This window comes from Clarias gariepinus, chromosome 19 (genome assembly GCF_024256425.1).
Source record: "Clarias gariepinus isolate MV-2021 ecotype Netherlands chromosome 19, CGAR_prim_01v2, whole genome shotgun sequence".
NCBI classification, from domain to species: domain Eukaryota; kingdom Metazoa; phylum Chordata; class Actinopteri; order Siluriformes; family Clariidae; genus Clarias; species Clarias gariepinus.
The window spans coordinates 19,668,883-19,687,546 of NC_071118.1; the positions used below are offsets into that span (position 1 = coordinate 19,668,883).

The 18,664-nt window shown below is 39.4% G+C and overlaps 2 protein-coding genes across 8 annotated transcripts in view; one reads left to right on the forward strand and one right to left on the reverse strand.

Moving 5' to 3' along the window:
* Window positions 1–164: 164 nt before the first annotated feature.
* Window positions 165–6,156, forward strand: LOC128507880 (ankyrin repeat domain-containing protein SOWAHB-like). The gene is made up of 2 exons (XM_053479015.1): window positions 165–238; window positions 3,348–6,156. Exon 2 carries the CDS (start codon window positions 3,571–3,573, stop codon window positions 5,809–5,811), a length of 2,241 nt encoding a protein of 746 aa, XP_053334990.1. The 5' UTR covers window positions 165–238; window positions 3,348–3,570; the 3' UTR covers window positions 5,812–6,156.
* Window positions 6,157–9,402: 3,246 nt separating this feature from the next.
* shroom3 (shroom family member 3) overlaps window positions 9,403–18,664 on the reverse strand; it is an 82,642-nt gene continuing 73,380 nt past the window's right edge. For all 7 annotated transcript variants that reach the window (XM_053478423.1, XM_053478421.1, XM_053478422.1 and 4 more), the window contains one exon: window positions 9,403–12,023. In XM_053478423.1, the coding sequence (XP_053334398.1) occupies window positions 11,685–12,023 (339 nt within the window). In that variant the 3' untranslated portion in view covers window positions 9,403–11,684. The remainder of the gene's footprint in view (window positions 12,024–18,664) is intronic.

Sequence of the window (18,664 nt, forward strand, 5' to 3'; positions counted from 1 at the left end):
ATTTTATACTTTATAGGCTTCAGTCCACCTGGTTAGGTGGATTAACTGGTTTGACATTGTTGTGTTCTAGTATACACATTCTCATATTCTTAAACTGAGCTCAGATTTTGATCCTTTACAGTGTGATCCTACACAGTTACATTCTTTGCTGACTTATGTGTGGTCTCCCCATGTCGAAGTGGTTTTCCACCCACCTTCCAAAAAACATGCAGATTAATTGCTCCAGGTAAAAATAAATGTGAGTATGGGTGTGGTGCCCTGCAGTACCCTGCCATCCCATACAGGTATTTTTGTTTATTCCTGCTTTGCACCCATTGTCCTGGAATAGATCATGAAGCAATTACAAAATATAGATGAATCAATATCACTTGTATGTGTGTGGAATATAAATTATTATATTCGTTATCTCTCTTGTGTATACTGTAAAAAAAAAAATGTATCATAGTTGGTCTTAATATTAGGCAAATACACTCGCAGACAAACACCAACATATAAAATTTTCACCATGCTATTATTTATTTAACAAAAACGAAGCCAAAAGAAACGTAGACAATACTAAATACCCCCATGATTCAATAGCTTGAAGATCCACCTTTACCCGCAATAACGTGAAGTAATATATTCCTGTGTGACTCTCTTACATCATTCTAGAGGAATCTTGGCCCAATCCTTTTTACAACATTGCTTCGATTCATTGAGGTTTTTAGGCTTACCTTTATGGACAGCAATGTTAAGGTTCCTGACAAAGCATTTCAATTAGGAGGAGTTCTAGGAGTTCGTCTAAAATACTCTAGAATACAATGGACGACTTCTGGAGTGCAAGGTACTCGGGTCCTGTGGCTGCAAAACAGCCCAAATCATTACCTCTCCACTGCCATGCTTGACCATGGGTATGAGGTGTTTCTGCTAAAATAGTGCTGGACATTCAGGCCAAACAACTCCACTTTGGTCTTATCCATGGACAGGATATTGTTACAGACGTCCTGTGGTTTGTTCAGATCCAGTTTCACAAACCTTGGTTGTGCTTCCATTTTCTTTTTAAACAGAAGTGTAACAACACGTGCAATCCGCATAAATTAGTTCAAATCATGTACAGATTTTTTCACATGTATTTAATTTTTTTTTATGAATATATGCAAACAAATGATTTCCTGTGACAGGCTGCAAAGTGCCCACAGATATAAGCAAAAACAAATTGGTTGTTTATGTAACAACTTCAGCCGCAACCTTATTTCCCCTCTCGTCTGTTCCTAACACCAATATCACCAGTAATCACCTGCCTGATCATCTGTCATCATGTTTCTCACTGGTTCATCAATTGAGTTAGATATTTTTATGCTTGAATGATTCATAGGTCACTGTGTGGTTCAACAGAACAAAAGAGAAAAGAAAACATTTCACTGAAACTGCTCAGGTACAGAGACTGGACTGAAAACGGGAGCCAAAAAAAGTCCTTCAGGAAGCCTGGAGAACTAAAGATTACATTAAAAATACAAGAAAGTCTGAAGAACATGAAGAAATGAGGGCTGGCTCCAGACATTTGCATGAATATACACTGATTGCTGAAAGTATAGAGACAAAATCTTTTTAATAATGACAAACAAGATAATATAATTAAAAAAAAATTGTTTTATGTAATGACTTTGCAATCCAACAATCAATATTTGGTACGAAGAACTTTATTTTTCAAAACCTTCTGGATCCAGCTGGGCAGAAAGTTAAAAAGATACTGCAGTTACTGCACTGAAATTTGCCACAGAGGTTTGCAATTCCCTAGTTTTGGTCATTTTGGTGAAGAGGTGGACACCCCGGCCTCAAAAAGTAAAAGTCCTGCCACATATTTGTTCCATCCATTAACTGAACCAACTGATTTTAATTAGCACAACCTTTTAGCCAGATAGAGCAGAACTAATCAGTAACATTACCTGTTAACCCAGTGTATGAATACACAGACATAGTTAATTTTTATTTTATTTTACTACTAATAAAGTCTGACATCATTTCATTTCAGGCCCGTAATGATTCCAAAACTAACAATAAAAGATCAAAAATGAGTGGAACACTGTGTGTGTGTGTATGTGTGCGTGTGCACGCGCGAGAGAGAGAGAGCTCAGTGATTTTTTTTGACCATGGTTTGTTGCTACCAGGCATACTGATACAAACTGCTGATCTTCTGGTGTAGTCACAAAAAAACAACATACCATGCCGTGGGAAAATCTTTTAGGTAGCTTTCAGTTCTGCAGGCAGAAAGTTGATGAGAAGACCAGGGGGAAACGGACTGGTTTGAGCTGACAGGAAGGCTACAATAACTTAGATGAACAGTTCAACCTACATCAGGTTCTATTCATGTCAACCAGGAACAAGAATCTGAGGCTATCAAGGGGCACAGGCTCATCCGGACTCGCTGAAAGATTGGAAAAGCATATTGTGCTGTATCACTCACTCACGCACTGTCTATACTGCTTTATCCTGTAAAGTCATAGGGTCATAGAGCCTGGAGCCTGTCCCAGGAGACTAATGGCACTTGACGGGGTACACCCTGGATAGGGTGCCAATCCATCACATTCACACACTACGGGTGTTTTTGGACTGTGGGAGAAAACCATAAGGAAACCACTGGAAAGGAAAGCCACCAACCACAGGGGGGATGTGCAAACTTCATGCACACAGACCCAAGGCGGGAATTTAATCTGGACCTTGGAGGTGCAAGGCAACAGTGCAAACCACTACACCAGATTACCAGCTCATTGAGTTGTATATATATTTTTATTCTTATTGTGCTGTATTCACATTTTTTTCCCATTGTGTGTTCAAAACAAAAATATGTTAACATAAACAGCCAAATGTGTATTATTTTTTAAAATTCTGATTATGTTTTATGCTGCTACTGCATGACAATAAGTGGCAGCATAAAAGTTGGGATTTAAGTTGGGATTTTAATATGATTTTTTTTTTTTTTACACTATCTGTGCACAGTGAATCTTAAATTGTTCTTATTGTTATTGTGGTAAGAAATTAGGATTGGGCAGGTATTTTTCTATTTCATAGAATATTAGGACCTATTTAATTAATGAATGCACTAAATTATCATATAAATAAATGCAAATAAATATGTTTCATGTCATTTAGTATGAAAAATAAGTCCAAAACACCAAACATGACATGCAAAAAAAAAAAAAAAGGCCAATGCAGCCAGTGGTGCTGACAAGTGCATTTAATTAAATTATTAAATTATATAAATAAAGATTTGTAATGAATCAGAACTGAGAGTATTTAAGTTTGGGGGAGAATGCTGAGAAATGTAACGAAATGTAATGAGTTTGTGTTTTGATTCGGTGTGTGAACAGTAGATGATCCAGGCTCCACTGCAGAACTATCAGCGCCTCCCTGTATTTCAGCTCACGCAGGTGTGCAGGTGGAGCTCGGACCGTGCACGCGCACTGCACGTGGGCGGGGACTGCGCGCGAGCGGGCTGAGACTCCTGGCAGGTTTGGAAGCGCGTGAAGTTCGACGCTGATCGAAACTTCAGGAAAAACTTCGTTTTGTTGTTTGTTTTCTCGGTGAACGAGCATGGCTACCGACTTCACCCAGGAGTCGGTGCTGCGCTTCCTCCTGCGCAACGAAGGAAACGTTCGCAACGCGGATCTCCTGACGCACTTTAAAGCGTTTTTGCGGGAGCATGAAGACCGAGTGAGGAACCGCGACCTGTTCAAGCGGTACGTGAACGCCGTGGCCACGGTGAGGCAGGAGGACGGAGTCTCGTACGTCGTGTTGAGGAAGAAGTACCGAGCGCATCTGGGAGACGTCGCCAGCAGCACCGCCGCGTCAGGCAGCCGAGCTGATAAGAAACAGGAAGGCGGTGGAGGCAGGAAAGTAGGAGTGTGTGCTGGAGAACCCGAGGGACTGAAATCTCAGCTCTCACAAGTACACAAGGCGGATGCAATCTTACCAGTTGCAGGGATTGTAAACAACAACAACAACAACAACGGAAATCATCCTGATATTTATTTGGAGAAAGCCTTTCAAACATCATCTCATCAGCCATGGGAGCAAAGGGTGTCTTCCGTCCCCAGCAAAGACAACACATGCACTCTGGGCATGTCCTCATTTTCCGCAGATTCGAAACGCTCAAGTGGGAGCGGCCAGAGCTCTGACCTGCCGACTGAGGGGAAAGCCGTGAAGGCAGATCCTAAAGACAATGGTGTTCACGGTGCCAGACCCGGACAATTGAGAGAAGCAGATGGCTGCAGCCAGAAGTCCTTTTATCCTCCTCCAGAATATCCACGCTGTGAGGTGAGTGTGACCCCGCCGCCCAAGGACACGGCACACAAACACACCCTGCCTGGCTCTTTCCAGTCGTTTGACGAGAATCTGCCCTGCGTCTGGCCTTTTCCCATCTCTCACAGACAGACGCAGATTTCAGCTTCCAGTCCATGTTTAACTGAAATCTCTAGTGATGCCTTCTCCTTTGATGCTAGTAGACAGGATGTCCTCAGCCAGAGCAATGACAGTCTCCCCAGGCCAGAGTACTATCCTCAGGCCACAGGTATTATCATCCATAAACCAGAGGAATATACAGCCACAGCAGCGACTCCGGTCACTCATGCTCCCCAGCGGCACCAAAATCCTCTGGAAACACCCCACCCACGTGTGGCTTCCGATTACCTGGAGCCAAAATACCTCCAAGGTCTCTCCTCCAGCCAAAATAGCCTCATCCTGCCTTCTTCCATTAACTCTGACTGGCCTCAAACATTTCCTCAGGACAACTGGTCTAGTGATGATGCACTGAATTATGGTGGTGGTGTTTCGTCAGAGGGTGGGCGCCAGACTCAAGCCGACACCCATCATTCCCATCAGGTCAGACTGTTACCCCAGCTACATCGGCAAGACAGCCAGCTCACACCCTGGCACCATTCAACTGGGCACCTTCATGATGAGCAAACCCAAGCGTCACTACCGAGTTTATCAGCAGGTGAGAGCACATGCAGCAGACCTATTGCACGGCGGCTGTCTCGCCACATGCGAAGCCGGATGTGTCGAAGCCTGGGAGCAGATCTGGACCAAGCGTTTCGGGAGGATGGCGACACAGCTCGGCTTAAACGCTTGCACCGGATCACCTCTTTTCTTAACATGTCTTCCAGCCGAACCCACAGCCCCCTGAGTAGTGTCTCTCCTGCCAGCTCTGTTCGCAGCCTGGGTCATGACCCATCGTCCTGTGGACACCGAAGCACCCAGGTTCCCTTGGAGCCTCTGGAACATGAGTGGTTTGTGAAAGCAGCTTCAGGAGTCTGGACGGATATTTATTCCCTTTTCAGAGAGGATCCAAGCCTGCTAGCCAAACGGGACTTTGTGTCAGGTTATACTGTATTGCACTGGATCGCCAAGCACGGAGACCACCGAGTGTTGAACACTCTATGGTATGGTGTGCAAAAAGCAGGCATGACATTGGATGTGGATGCTAGGAGCACGTGTGGGTACACACCACTGCACCTGGCTGCTATTCACGGCCACAAAAATCTCCTACGGCTCCTAGTGCACAAGTTCAAGGCTAACATCGCCCTCAGGGACAACAGTGGTAAGAAGCCTTGGCAGTATTTGGAAAAAAACAATGATAGAGATCTGCTGGAGCTGCTCGGTGCTCCCCCGAGGATAATTGCGGGGGGTGCATGGGTACAGTGGTCCTCAGATAGACCTCAGGTAGCACCTGTGAACAGATCAGCAGCTACAGTAAAGAGACACACATCAATTGCTGCATTATTTAAACACAAGTCCCAACTTCGAGTTTCTGCCAATACAGAGTCCTTCTTGTAGACACACCGTCTCAGGCTTTAGTCTTGGAAAAATAGCACTGTACAATCTAGTATTTTCTCTGCCACAATACGTCTATAAAAAGGTTTTATAGCAGGATGAGTGCTTTCGTCATTTGGGACTAAAGTTTTTTTTTTTAAGAGTTTTTTTTACGTTTGCCTGGCAGAGTTGTTGCTCACATATTTTGGTTATGAATTTCATGATGAAAAGACATTCACATTATCACTAAGCTGAAAGCGGCAAATGGGAAACTAAGGTAAAGGTTAAACAGTATTGAATGTCTCACTTCGTAAGAAAGTTGTATGTTTATCTTGCACAATATATTAAAAGTTTTTGGGTGCTTTAGAAGTGGTCTTTGTCCATTATTTGGATCAGTATAGTTTACATTATCAAAACAGAAGTAAATTGCTGTGTATACTGGGTACTGTTGATTTAATTCCTGTTTCACAATAGAATTGGCCTAATTATTTGCTCATTATTTAGTCTTGTCATTATTTATTAATAATCATGGATCTAATCCTGTATTTCTACTCTACTTGTACTAATCTTTGTATTCACAAGTTTTGCCTCATGTTGAACTTTAAGAGGCTTGCAGGGGAATTTGCTTCTCTAACACGTGCTTCTTAATCTAGGGAAGAATCCTGAGAAGAAAAAAAAACAACAACAAAAAAAACTCCCAGCTTCTATCAAAGCTTTTCTCTTCTACTCTTTCACGCTCCTTGTTTAACTACCAGGAATGTAATAAAGTACCCAGTGTGAAGACTGAAGCTGTAATACCGTCAATATAATTCTTCATAAATTGCCACGTTATCTGATTTAGCTATGATTATGACAGCGTCCATAAAACAGCATCCAGTGCCATTTCCCTCAAGTTTAATTGACGCTTTTATTCAGACATTAGCTTATGTGTTATATTAGGACGTGTAGATGCTGTACATTTTTAGTAGTATTGCAATTTCTTTTATTGGACATAAGTTGCATTCTGCTGCAAGCCTTTAACTCTTAAGCCGTGTGGGTTTAAAGTTTTTCCGTCCGGCCACTGCTTTTATTCCGGAATCCAATGAAAATTAAGAGCCTTGAAGATTTTACTGTTAGAAAAGAACAGTCCATTTCGTTTGTTGCTGTGGTGATACTGTGGCAACCTGTACTTGGATCTATTGTACATTAACCTCCCTCGTCTCTCACCCCTTTCTTTTTCTCTCCTCCTCTCTGTAGTGTACTGGTATGTTGGTGCAAAGCAAATGAAAGGGAATATTTGTTAAAGCTTGCCCAGGTCTATATAGGATTTACGGAAGCATGCTTACGAAATGCTTTATGCTGTTTGTCATGCAAGAAACCAAAACAGAAGAACATTCCTTTCCATGCGCTGTGGATTGTGTAAAGTAGTGACGCGTGTTCCGACACGCTGGGGCCATGTTGTCATACGAGCTGCACTTCACTAGCTGCACAGATGTCACCCTGTGTGTTCTCCATAAATTGATTAATGTTGCGCAACTCCATTACAGGGAAAAAAAAAAAAAAAAACTTGACTTTGACCTTGTGTTTCAACATGGATTTTACTTTCCCATAAGGCAGCTTTTCAGGAAGCAGAGTTTTTAATCCAAACCAGGTAGCACAAGCCTAAACTGTCCAGTGGAATTAGACCACTGCTTATTGAATAAGTTGCGGTTCAGCATGGGTTATCCAGATGAGTTCACCATGTTTATCTAAATCTGCTTCCTCTTTCTTCAATTTGGGTTCAGCATCAAAATAAAAACCGTTGTTATATGGCTGTGACAATTGTTTAACTTACCGTTTTATATTAATGTCACATGTCTAAATATGACACAGTGTTTGTGTTCTTGTCAGGCAGGTTTTTGAGCAAGTTTCTGTGATGTCAGTGCAGTCAGGTTTTGCAACACCTTGCTTCACTTTTTCATGTGTAAACATCAGTCAGGCTGTTTTTTCTATTTTTAAATTAATAAACAGGTTATAAAATTTTTATGTCAAATCAAATTATATTTGGTTATGCATTGAGTTGACAATTTATTAGGTACGTAGGTGTCTTACCCCAACTACATTTAATGATTACTGTTTATTGAATATACACAGCTGAGCCATAACGTTACTCCCACTAACATTAAAACCACCTAGGTTTTATGTTCCCCCTGTGTTACCAGGGCAGCTCTGGCCCCTGAAGGCATGGCTTCATGGGATCCGTGCAGGTGTGTTGTGTGCTGTGGTGTCTGGCACTGGGACATTAACGGCGGATCCTTTTGGGTGCTGTGGGTTTGCAGGGTGGGGCCTCTGTGGATCGGGAATTGGGGAATGTGGAAGCTCTGTACTCTGTACATCTGTGGGTTGTGATGTGCTGTGTGTTCTGATAGTGATGTTGTGGATATTGGGAGATTGTGTCCATGTGCTATGGCATTGGAGACTGTCACTACAGCCAAAGTGCTTTAATCGAGTAGTGATGGGTGTGAATATTATTGTAAATGGGATAATTCAGTTCACCTGGAGGTGCAAGCCCACAGTGCACAATTTATATATATATATAAATTATTGTTATTATTATTATTTTTTTTACATATAAAAAGAAAAATAAATATAGTACAAGACAGACCAGTTTTCAGATAGAAACAAAAAAACCTAATGTACGCTCCTGGGATTTGCATAAAAATAGAAAAGAGCGAGTGTGACAAAGTTACCAGAAGAACTCATATTCTCCAGCAGGCTCAGTAAAACCTAACAGCTGTTTTCTTATAAAACTGCACAAATTTATTTCTAAAACTTTTGATTTTAAGCAATGCGTTTTCACTCCAAATATTGACTGTTTATTTTATTCCTCTTTATTGCTCTTTAAAGAAGTTTCTTTTTTCATAAGTGTTTTCAATAGCATCTTTTGCTAATGCCATATTTTTGTATGTGCCCAAGACTTTTGTCACAGTACTCAAACAGCTGTTAGGTTTTACTGAGCTTGCTGGAGAATATGAGTTCTTCTGGTAACTTTATCACTCTCACTCCTTTCTAAATGATTATATTATATAATACTAACTGATTTTGTACATAATTATGCAGACATGATAAACATATATAACAAAATTGGTACAGCATATAATATGGTGCCTAAGACTTTTGCACAGTACTGTATCTAAAAAAGTTCTATCGGTTTATATTGTATATTCGACAGTTTATTTGAACGTTTTTCTTTCTTGTCCCAGACAATCGACACTGAGTGTCCCAGGCTCGAGTATATATTTTGTTTTGCTGTGTTTGTCTGACGGAGGTCAAATAGCAACAAAGATTTAATATGAAGAAATGTATGGAATCCAGCCTGAGATAAAGTAAGAAGCATTTATCTCTGCAAACAGAAAGATTAGCCTTAACATAATGTACAACTAAGCTCGTCATGTATTTGAACAGCTTATTTATATGATTATTATTACTTGGCTAACTGTGGTAGAAATTGTATGACTTGTGAAACACAGTTTGGAGACAAATGATGACATAACAGCTTCGTGCTCCAGTTTACTCTCTTGAATTTCAGCTCTTCAGAATATTCAGCATGAGAACATGTAAAACACAACATGCCTGCAGTTCAGTTACACAGACAGATTTGCTTTTATACAATAGATTTATTTGTGAAACGTATCCGTGCTTTGTCTTTACTTTTTTCCAAACAGAACAAATCAAGTCAGTGTTCCATTAACCATTAAAAAAACGAAACAAAACAAAAAAACAACGCAGCTGTCAGTTTCAACTCTATCCAAGGCGAAAAGTGTAAAGTACCGATGGTACTCAGTGTTTTACATGAATCTGTACAGGGTTATAATATTCTGTAAATGTTTTAAATTTGCATTCAGTGACATAAAGGTGAAAAAGAAACATTTATGGGCGACAGAGAAAAACAATGTTTTTAGTATGTGCTGATACAGCTGCAGTGGAAATATGAATTACTAACACATACTGTATGGAGGGGAAATGAACAGATGTTTAATTAAAATATTGTTTTTATCCCTAACAAGCATTTACAACAGTTCAGCAATATGTGCACTTTAAAAAATTCTGACTGTGAATATAACATTTACTGACATTATTTACAGGCTGTGTGCACTCTGGGCAAATCTGTTTTAAACACTAAACACTTTTGAGATTAGCACAGCGTATGTACATGTACAAATGACACACATCCTCATAAAAAGGTTATTTATAAATAATTCAACATTCCATGGCAGTTCTTAGGTTTCACTGGGTGGCCGTGCACATGTGTATCTTGTATCTTGCGTGTGTGTGTGTGTGTGTATATACACAATTTATTCAGTATCAGAAGTAGCAGACCAGTCATGAAGTGCTCTGTCGATGTGGATTGCATGCTTAGTAAACACAAATGCATGGGATGTGTTTTAGACTCTGCAGTCACCTTTTGTGTCGTTTACTTGCATATTTTGCAATATAATGCTACTGTCATGCCGTTGCTTGTTCACAGTGGTTTAATACAGTGATACAGAGACTGAGCAAACACTATAAGGGAGAGCTGGTACAGTTGTACCTTTCAGGCTGTATACCATAGGTAGGTTTTGCCTTCCTTCACCGAGTGCATGTCTAACCTTATCATCTCCTTAATTACTCTGCGCGATGATGATCAGCCATACTATTATGAAGCCTAAGAGGTGACAGGATTATGGGCACCAAAGGCCCGTGGGATCCAAAGGCCAGCCTGTCTGGTCCGATCCCGCAGAAAAGCCAATGCAGAACAAACTGCAAAAAAAAAAAAGAAATGCTGGCCACAATAGAAAGGCACCAGGTGCACCACAGGGTTTGATCAGATTGGCCTCCAAACTCCCCTGATCCCAATCTGGTCGAAAGCTCATGGGTAGAGCCGGAAAAACAGGTCCAGGTCCAATCCACAGCTGGTGCCAGACACAGCAGCACGCCAAAGACGTCCTACAAAGCCACACTTTTTTTGTTAGAGGGTAAACAAAGAAATAGTGTCAAACTAGGATAAAGATGTTTACGTAAAAAAAAATGGTTGCAATGTTTCAAGAATAATAATATGATTTCAAAATAGGAAGATATCTTTATAAAGTCTGTCATATCAGTAGAAATTAATCTGTGTGTGTGTGTATTTTCTGTCTAAGCGATGCCACTGTTGGAAAGCGCTGTACAAGTCGGCCAGAACAGCAGCGCCACGGTTTATACCTATGCAACAATCCTACAAACAGAAAATTCTCTGAAACAGTTAGTGGATACAAAAATTGTGTTAAAGTATTAAAGATGTACTTAAGGTTTGTTTTTTTTACTTATCTAGGGTTAGGAAAAAAAGGATTTTTATTTTCTTTACACAGAGAATTGATGTAGTCGTGGCTGTATGTGTGCATTTACTGTACAGAAAACAACTGGACCAGCTCTCCTTTATGTACTTTTACACAGTACACATATTTCTGCGTAGAATATATATTCATAAATAATTATTGCTATGCCCGAAAGCCTTCGAGCTGTTTAAATTAAAGTAAATTTGTGAAAAGAAGTAAATCTGAAGATAGTTCCTCAGAGTTTTTATTTTAACAGTAGCTTCTTCTATTAATTGTGTGTTTGTGTGTATGTGTGACTACAGCGTTACTATTCATTTTGAATCACATCAGAAGCAGGAAAACCGCTTAATATCCATAAAGACAGGCACAGGTGGTGATTTATAGCATGTAGTGCTAACAGATCTATTGACCCTCTCTAAAGCGAGCAATAACATTGTCCTTCATGTTGTTTAAAATTCCTTCACTTAAGGCACTTCCCCATATGTGAGGGGTGATGCAACAATAATAACAGTGAGTCTCTCTTTCTCTCTCTCTCACTTGTTCTGACTGTGTTTCTTCTCAGCAGCTTTCAGGGCTAATAAGCAGTCAGAGTGAGGTCACAGCGGTCGGTCTTGTCGAGCTGAATGAATCACTACAAGATGACGGGGTGAAGCCTGTTTCTGGGTTGAGCTCTTGCTTCGTGATCTCACTCAGTCTGCACAGTTGTTCCTCTCCCTGGCGGATGAGTTCGTCCAGGTGGCGCTGGCGGATGAGCAGGGCCGGTTTGGCGCGAATGTAGCGGCGATAGTCCTGCAGTTGCACGGTGCTCAGATAGCCACTCAGGAACTGGAGCACAATGCGCTCACGTCGGTCCAGGTTCTCTTTCAGCTCACGTGCATCTTCCTGCTGACTGCGCAGCTGCATTTGTTTCTGCTGCAAGGATGCCTGCACACACACACAAGCACACATTTCATTAAAGGAGTATTTTTTTTTTTCCCAATATACAGTGATATCCATATTATATATACAACAGTAAGTTTCGATAAAGTATTCTGATTGGCTGAGAGGCCAAGTGGAGATAAACAAGTGGTGATAATGGATGGTAACAGTATTTGGCTGTGTATGTATCACGCCGCACCACTAGTGTTTTAACTGTTGGTCCTTATATGGGTGAAAGTAGGTTTGTACGGTCCGCCATACTGAGGAAAGAGCAACTGCCTGCCAAAACCCACAATCAAAACCAGTCACAGAAGCACCTTTAGGAAGAAAACACTGTTTGGGATTTAACTTTGGAACACAGAAATTAAAAGTGGGAAAATGTGGAAATATAAAGAGAAACTCACGAGATTTACAGGACTGTCCACCTCCATGTTTTATTTTTTTCAACTTAAAGCTTAATTTTAAGAATTTAAAACTGCTTTCACCCCTGTTAATTACACTGTCGGTTGCTAATAATCAGTCGCCAGCTCCGTCGGTTGTGGAAGGATATGTGTTGTTGGAGCAAAATAACTTGTTAAATAAAGAAACAAATCATGTCATAATGTGTTGCTCCCTCATGCTTACTGTTCATTACAACTTTGCGAATTTCTGTGGCTAATTTTTTAAGGAAATAATCAGGCACGCATGGATTGAGCAAGTGGCACCAATAACTGCAGATGTCCCTTTTGACTCTATGCCCAGCCGGATCTAGCAGGTTTTGAAATTAATAATTAACATTAATTGTTAAAGCAATTTCACTGAAAAAATAACAAATTGCTATTATCCCCATGATTATTATTTTAAAAATTTCTGAATGCCATTAAATCATTTAATTCCACTGTTGTCTCAATACTTTTGGACACCACTATAAAATAGCTATAAAGAACTAGTTTATCTATAAGCATGTCATGTTTACATTTAAATTTACATTTAGGCATTTGGCAGACGCCCTTACATTTTTATCTCATTATACATCTGAGCAGTTGAGGGTTAAGGGCCTTGCTTAAGGGCCCAACAGTGGCAACTTGGTGGTTGTGGGGTTTGAACCTGGGATCTTATATGTTGATAAACATATAACCAAATTTGCAGCAGAAAACTTCTTAAATACTTTTACTCACTTGCAAAATGCTGTTTATGACAGCTTTTAAAAAAGAGGCCAGACAACCTAGTAAAATGACACGTGACTAGTAAAGGGAAGGCTGTGAGTTCAAATCCCAGTATTGGCAAGGTGTTACTTATCTGAACAAGACCCTAAACCCTTATCAGTTCAGTTCAAAGGTGTCAGTTCAAACTTAATAAGCATTAATAAGCACTAAAAAGTCATAATTCATGCAGGTGTCAAGTCATATTTAAAACAATATCAGATTCTGTTTTAATGATGGCTCTGCCTGCTTCCCTTTTGAAACGCTATCCTCCCAGGAACTCCTTTAATGGCTTTTTCAAACATGTGGAAATGGCAATCATTTACCAACACCACTTGCATGTTGCCTGTAAAATGCAAGTGGTGTTGGGAAATGATTGTGTGTACAGATCCCACAGACAGATGCGTCTCATTTGCAAGCTGGCGACAAGTTATCTCCAGGACCTCATCATTGTGATTATCAAAATTCTGACATGACACAAACACTCGTTAAACTGTTACTAAAACTAGTAAGATGGCATAAAGTACAGTACAGTGAATACATTTTTCACCACATACTAAAGCTTGTTAAAAAAAAGATGAGGGCAGAGATCCATTATACAGGGCCCCTGTAACAGTTGAGGATTAAGGGCCTTGGTCAGGGGCCTACAGTAGCAGTGGAGGCTTAGCAACATCCTGACCTTCTGTGCCACTGAAACACCCCTGCCCCAGAATTGACTGAGGTTTAAACCATGATCAAACCTTTTGCATCTTAGGCAAATATAATAACCACCATATTTACCTTTACATTTACATTTACAGCATTTGGCAGACTCAACTTATAGAAGAACTTTGTAGTCTCCGTTTAAAAAACACATCTCATGTTAGTACAAAGAAGAGACAGTACATCAACAAAAAAGTTAGTTGATAATAATAATGATTATAATAATAATAAGAAGCCATGACTTAAGATATACGTCATTGGTCTTTGTTTAAAAGCAGCCAGTGACTCAGTGACCACCTGGGTGTCACTACACAGAGGCATCTTTGAAGGAATGCCAGGAATGTACTCCAGAGCAGGGTTTGGTGCCTGCCTGAATGCAGGTATGACTGATCTGTTTTTGGCCTCGTAGGCGAGTTTCAGTGGATGGAATTTGTTGCAGCTGCAGGAATCTAGGGCTAGGAAAAAAGCAATGGAGTGATGTCTGACAACTCATGGAGGCTGAAAACAAGTCATGCAGCTGCATTCAGACTTTGTTATACAAGTTAGATTAGATGTTGAGCTGCTATGACTTTGTTGCAGTATTTCAATAGGAGTTGACAAGAAACCAGATAGAAATGGCCACCTCTTTTCGATGTTGTAAATGAGAAACTTGGATGAATGAGTCAAGCGAGCAGTGGGAGAAGAGACCGATAGTTGGTTGTCCGGAAGTATGCCATCATTGTGTGGTATCACATGGCCTCTGGACAGATAAACTGCCACACTATGGGAGTATAGTTGCTTGACATTGATTCTGGAAAATGCTATTTTATTAGTATACAGATAGCTGGAAGCTGTCTGAAATGATGACAAACTGAATAATGTGAGAAAGCCTGAAGGACAGAAGTGGAAGTTCTTTTTTGACTCACTTCTATGCTAATACAAATACTGTATATAATAATACGCTATGATTAAATGTTTGGTTGGTAAAACTTCATGGTGAGGTTAATTTGCCTATATTATGGAAAGTTAATGTTAAAAGTTAATGAAATAATATCAGAACAACGTTGAGTACATGATGATGGGACGAACTGTAATATTTCTGAAAGAAAATAAATCAGACAGAAAACATCACAACGCCAAGAGATGTGTGACATGTATTACACGAGCTGAGTGTAAGTAGCTGTGTCCAATCCGAATTCTTAACCTTGTGCAAGTGGATGTTAATCAGCATGAATCTTCATATAGAAGTTAATAATTTGTTGTTTTCAGGTTAGTGGTGTCTTTGGGGAATTCATTCAACATTATTTGAATGTCATTGATACTTTCAAAAACATCACTGCCCATACAGGGAACATCATCCCGATGTTGGTACGACTTACTTACAACGCTCATCCAACGTTAGTGTTCCTGCTGGGATTAACAGTAATATGCAAGTACTAAAAATTGCATCAGCTGAGGCATTTGTCTACAGCTTATGTAGCATTTATAACTGAATCTGACAGCCTCTGTCAGCTGGTGTTTACACTGGTATTGGACACTGAGGTGTAATATGCAACACTTTTTAACAGCACTGGTCACAATGATAACAATAACAACTGCAAGAGAAATTCCTCCAGGAGCAGTAGTTTAAAAACAGTTCTGCACTCAAAGGGATGTTTCAACAAAGGAAAAAAAAATCCTTTTCCCAGCATTGTATTACACAATGTGCATTTGCTATGGAACTGGCTTCCGGTAGTCAGAAAAAATTTTCATTAACTTGTATTTCTTCTACTGCTTGGTTCTCTGCTGTTTTCCTTCCAACAGCCTGACAAGTCGACGGTGTCCTACCGTAGCAACTATTTAACGCAACGCTTAAAGGCAGAGGTCCCCAGAGGAATCCTGAGCTGAACTGAACAACTGAATCGAGCCCTGAATGAGTCAGCATGTTAATCCAAAGGTCTTGCACACATGCAAAGAAAGAAATGCTGTAAAGAAAAACTATTACAGAGTACCTGCAGTAAAATACTATAAAAAACAGGATATAGTCATAAACTAAACAGCGTCAGTACTTGCTGTGACAACCCACTGCTTTTTGAACACGCATCAGTAATCTCATGTACACTTTGTGTGTATTTGTGAGGATTTGTGACAATTCTGGACACTTTTTTTCTTCTCAGGAAATAAAAGTCACAAAGTGAAAATTTGTTCACTCAGTACATTCAGGGCACGAGCTGACTTAATTTTATTGCAGCATAATGTTTCTGAGACTAGACCTGTCCAACTGAAGCAACCCCGGATCATAACACTGCCTCCAGAGGATTGTACAGTGGGCACTATGCATGATGGATGCATCGTTTTATGTGCTTCCCTTCTTACGCTGAAGCACACGTTGCTCTGGAGTAGGGCCAATCTGAACTCATCAGACCTCATGACCTTTTTCCATTGCTTCAAAGTCCAAAGTGTGTGAGTGAGTGGAAATGCTTTTTCTTGTACTATTAAAAACGACTGTAAGTACTGTCCATTTTTAAGAAGCACCTTAACCAAGCTGTTAAATGATTTCTGATCACAGTCATTCAGAATTTATTTGTGACCACGTTTCTTTGTCGAAGTTTATGGTTCACTACTATCCTTCCAAGTTTTAATAATGCCTTGGACAGTTCTTAATAATTTCAACAATCTACTTAGTTGCCGTCTGTTGTTTTCCATGACCACTTGTTTAAGAAACGAGAAGCTAGTCATGGTATCAGCTGTGGTTAAAGAAATTGTTCCCAGCTGAACAACAATTCTTTTTTCAACCAAATGTATCTCTGGTGCCACCTGGTGGCTCTATGCTGTTCAACTCACAGCCTCATGTCACTTCATAATATCTATCTACAAAAACAATATATTTCTATCATTGGGTCAGGAAAACAAAATGCATACTATATCACACAAATATTTATAACTACAAGTTAGTGACACAATGTTTGGTGAATTTGTTTGCCAAAATGTAGTGATAATTTAATTAAATATAATATTTTTAATATAATTTTCTATTGCATGACAATGTATTTAATGAATGGATATTAACATGCATGGAATTTACAGTACAACTTAATATGTAAGCATTAGGCAGCCCTGTTTAATCAACATCATTTTAAAAAAAATTAAAATAAGTTACTGCTGTTTTTTGATTAATTGTTAGTGTTGGGTGATTTGGAATCATTTTATTATCACAGTTATCCGCAAATCAAACAAAATGTAGTCTAATACACATGAATTTTTTAAATATAGTTACATGATGGTCAAAACTGTGACTGCGCTTCTGGTAAAACAAATGCACAAAATAGCAATTTCATTTAATTCAAATATTTTCCAAATTAATATCTCTTCGGATTTAGATATAGTTACTGATGAAAGAAAAATAAAACGGAAAAACAAAAAGGATGTGACTTATAACCTTTCACACAACTACAAGTTCCTTTGCTTGTCTCTAAAATGTGCTGATTCATTCAAAATATGCGGTCCCCATGTCGACAAGCAATGAATAATGGGTGTGAAACAGAACACTAACACACCCATACTGAGATGGGTGTGTGTCTAAATTAAAGCAGTAGCACGCACAATTACACTTCCATTACATCCCTGATGAATCACTGAAACATACATTAGGAGACCAATGAATGTAAATTCCAATCCTGAAACTCAATCTCACATAAAGAAAACCTTCCCACATAGTCTGCTTATTATGCATAGCATCTTGAATTTCTTACTTCTGAATAGTATCAGGTGGTCAGCATCATTAACAGATTACTAATTAGTTGATTAGTCATTATTTATACAAGAAAGCAGGATTTTATTGCATTCTGTCCCACAGTGTATTTTAAAGTGTACTCCCTATTCTCTGCTGGCTGTGCAGGGAATGCTGGGTACAGTAACGTCCCAGGAGACAAGCCCTCCATTCGGAACACCCAGCAACGGCACCAAAGCAGACATCAATTTTCTCTGTGTATAAAAGCGCCTTGGATACCTGTTGCTGCTAATCTAAAAGCTTTACACTACTGAAATAAACCACTGATTCCATATTCAGACAAAAATAGATACAGCCAAAAGAAATTATACAGTACAAGTCAAAAGTTTGGACACACCTTCTATTTCAATGTTTTTGTTTAGCAATTTATTTTCTACATCCTAGACCAATATTGGAGATTACAAAACTATGAAATAACACATATGAAATTAGGTAATTAGGTAACAACAACAACAACAACAACAATCCTTTGTTATTTTAAGACACTCTTCTGGAACAGTTTTTGCAAAAACAGTTTTGTCAAGTGCATCTGCTACATTCTACCTGAGCCTCCAATAATGAACCGGACTCCAGATTAACTTAACTGACTTCCGCCTAACACACATTATGACTGCTAAACAATTCCTGCTATCCGTTCTGCATGCTACCATCTCAGGGAGTTTTTGCTTGCCATCCTAAGGTTGCTCATCTAATCATTTTGATTCTTACACATTTGAATTATTCATCTTCAACACGGTTTTACAATGTAGGAATAAAAACCAGGAGAGACCATGGAATTAGAAGGTATGTCTTTTGACTTTTGACTGGTAAAGTGTGTATATGTGTATATTTATGTATGTATGTTTTTGTATACCTTTTGACTATATACTGGTAATTATTATTATGTGATATTAGTATTATGTTGTACATTATAATATTACAGAAAATAAAGCATTAAATTAATGTGCAAACACAATGTTTTCTTATGCTCCAACAAGGCGCAATTACTGACTGGTTTATCACTTCACCAAACGTGG

Bases quoted from the DNA above. Each gene is read 5' to 3' on its own strand.
- LOC128507880 (XM_053479015.1), top strand. From the start codon at position 3,571: ATGGCTACCGACTTCACCCAGGAGTCGGTGCTGCGCTTCCTCCTGCGC.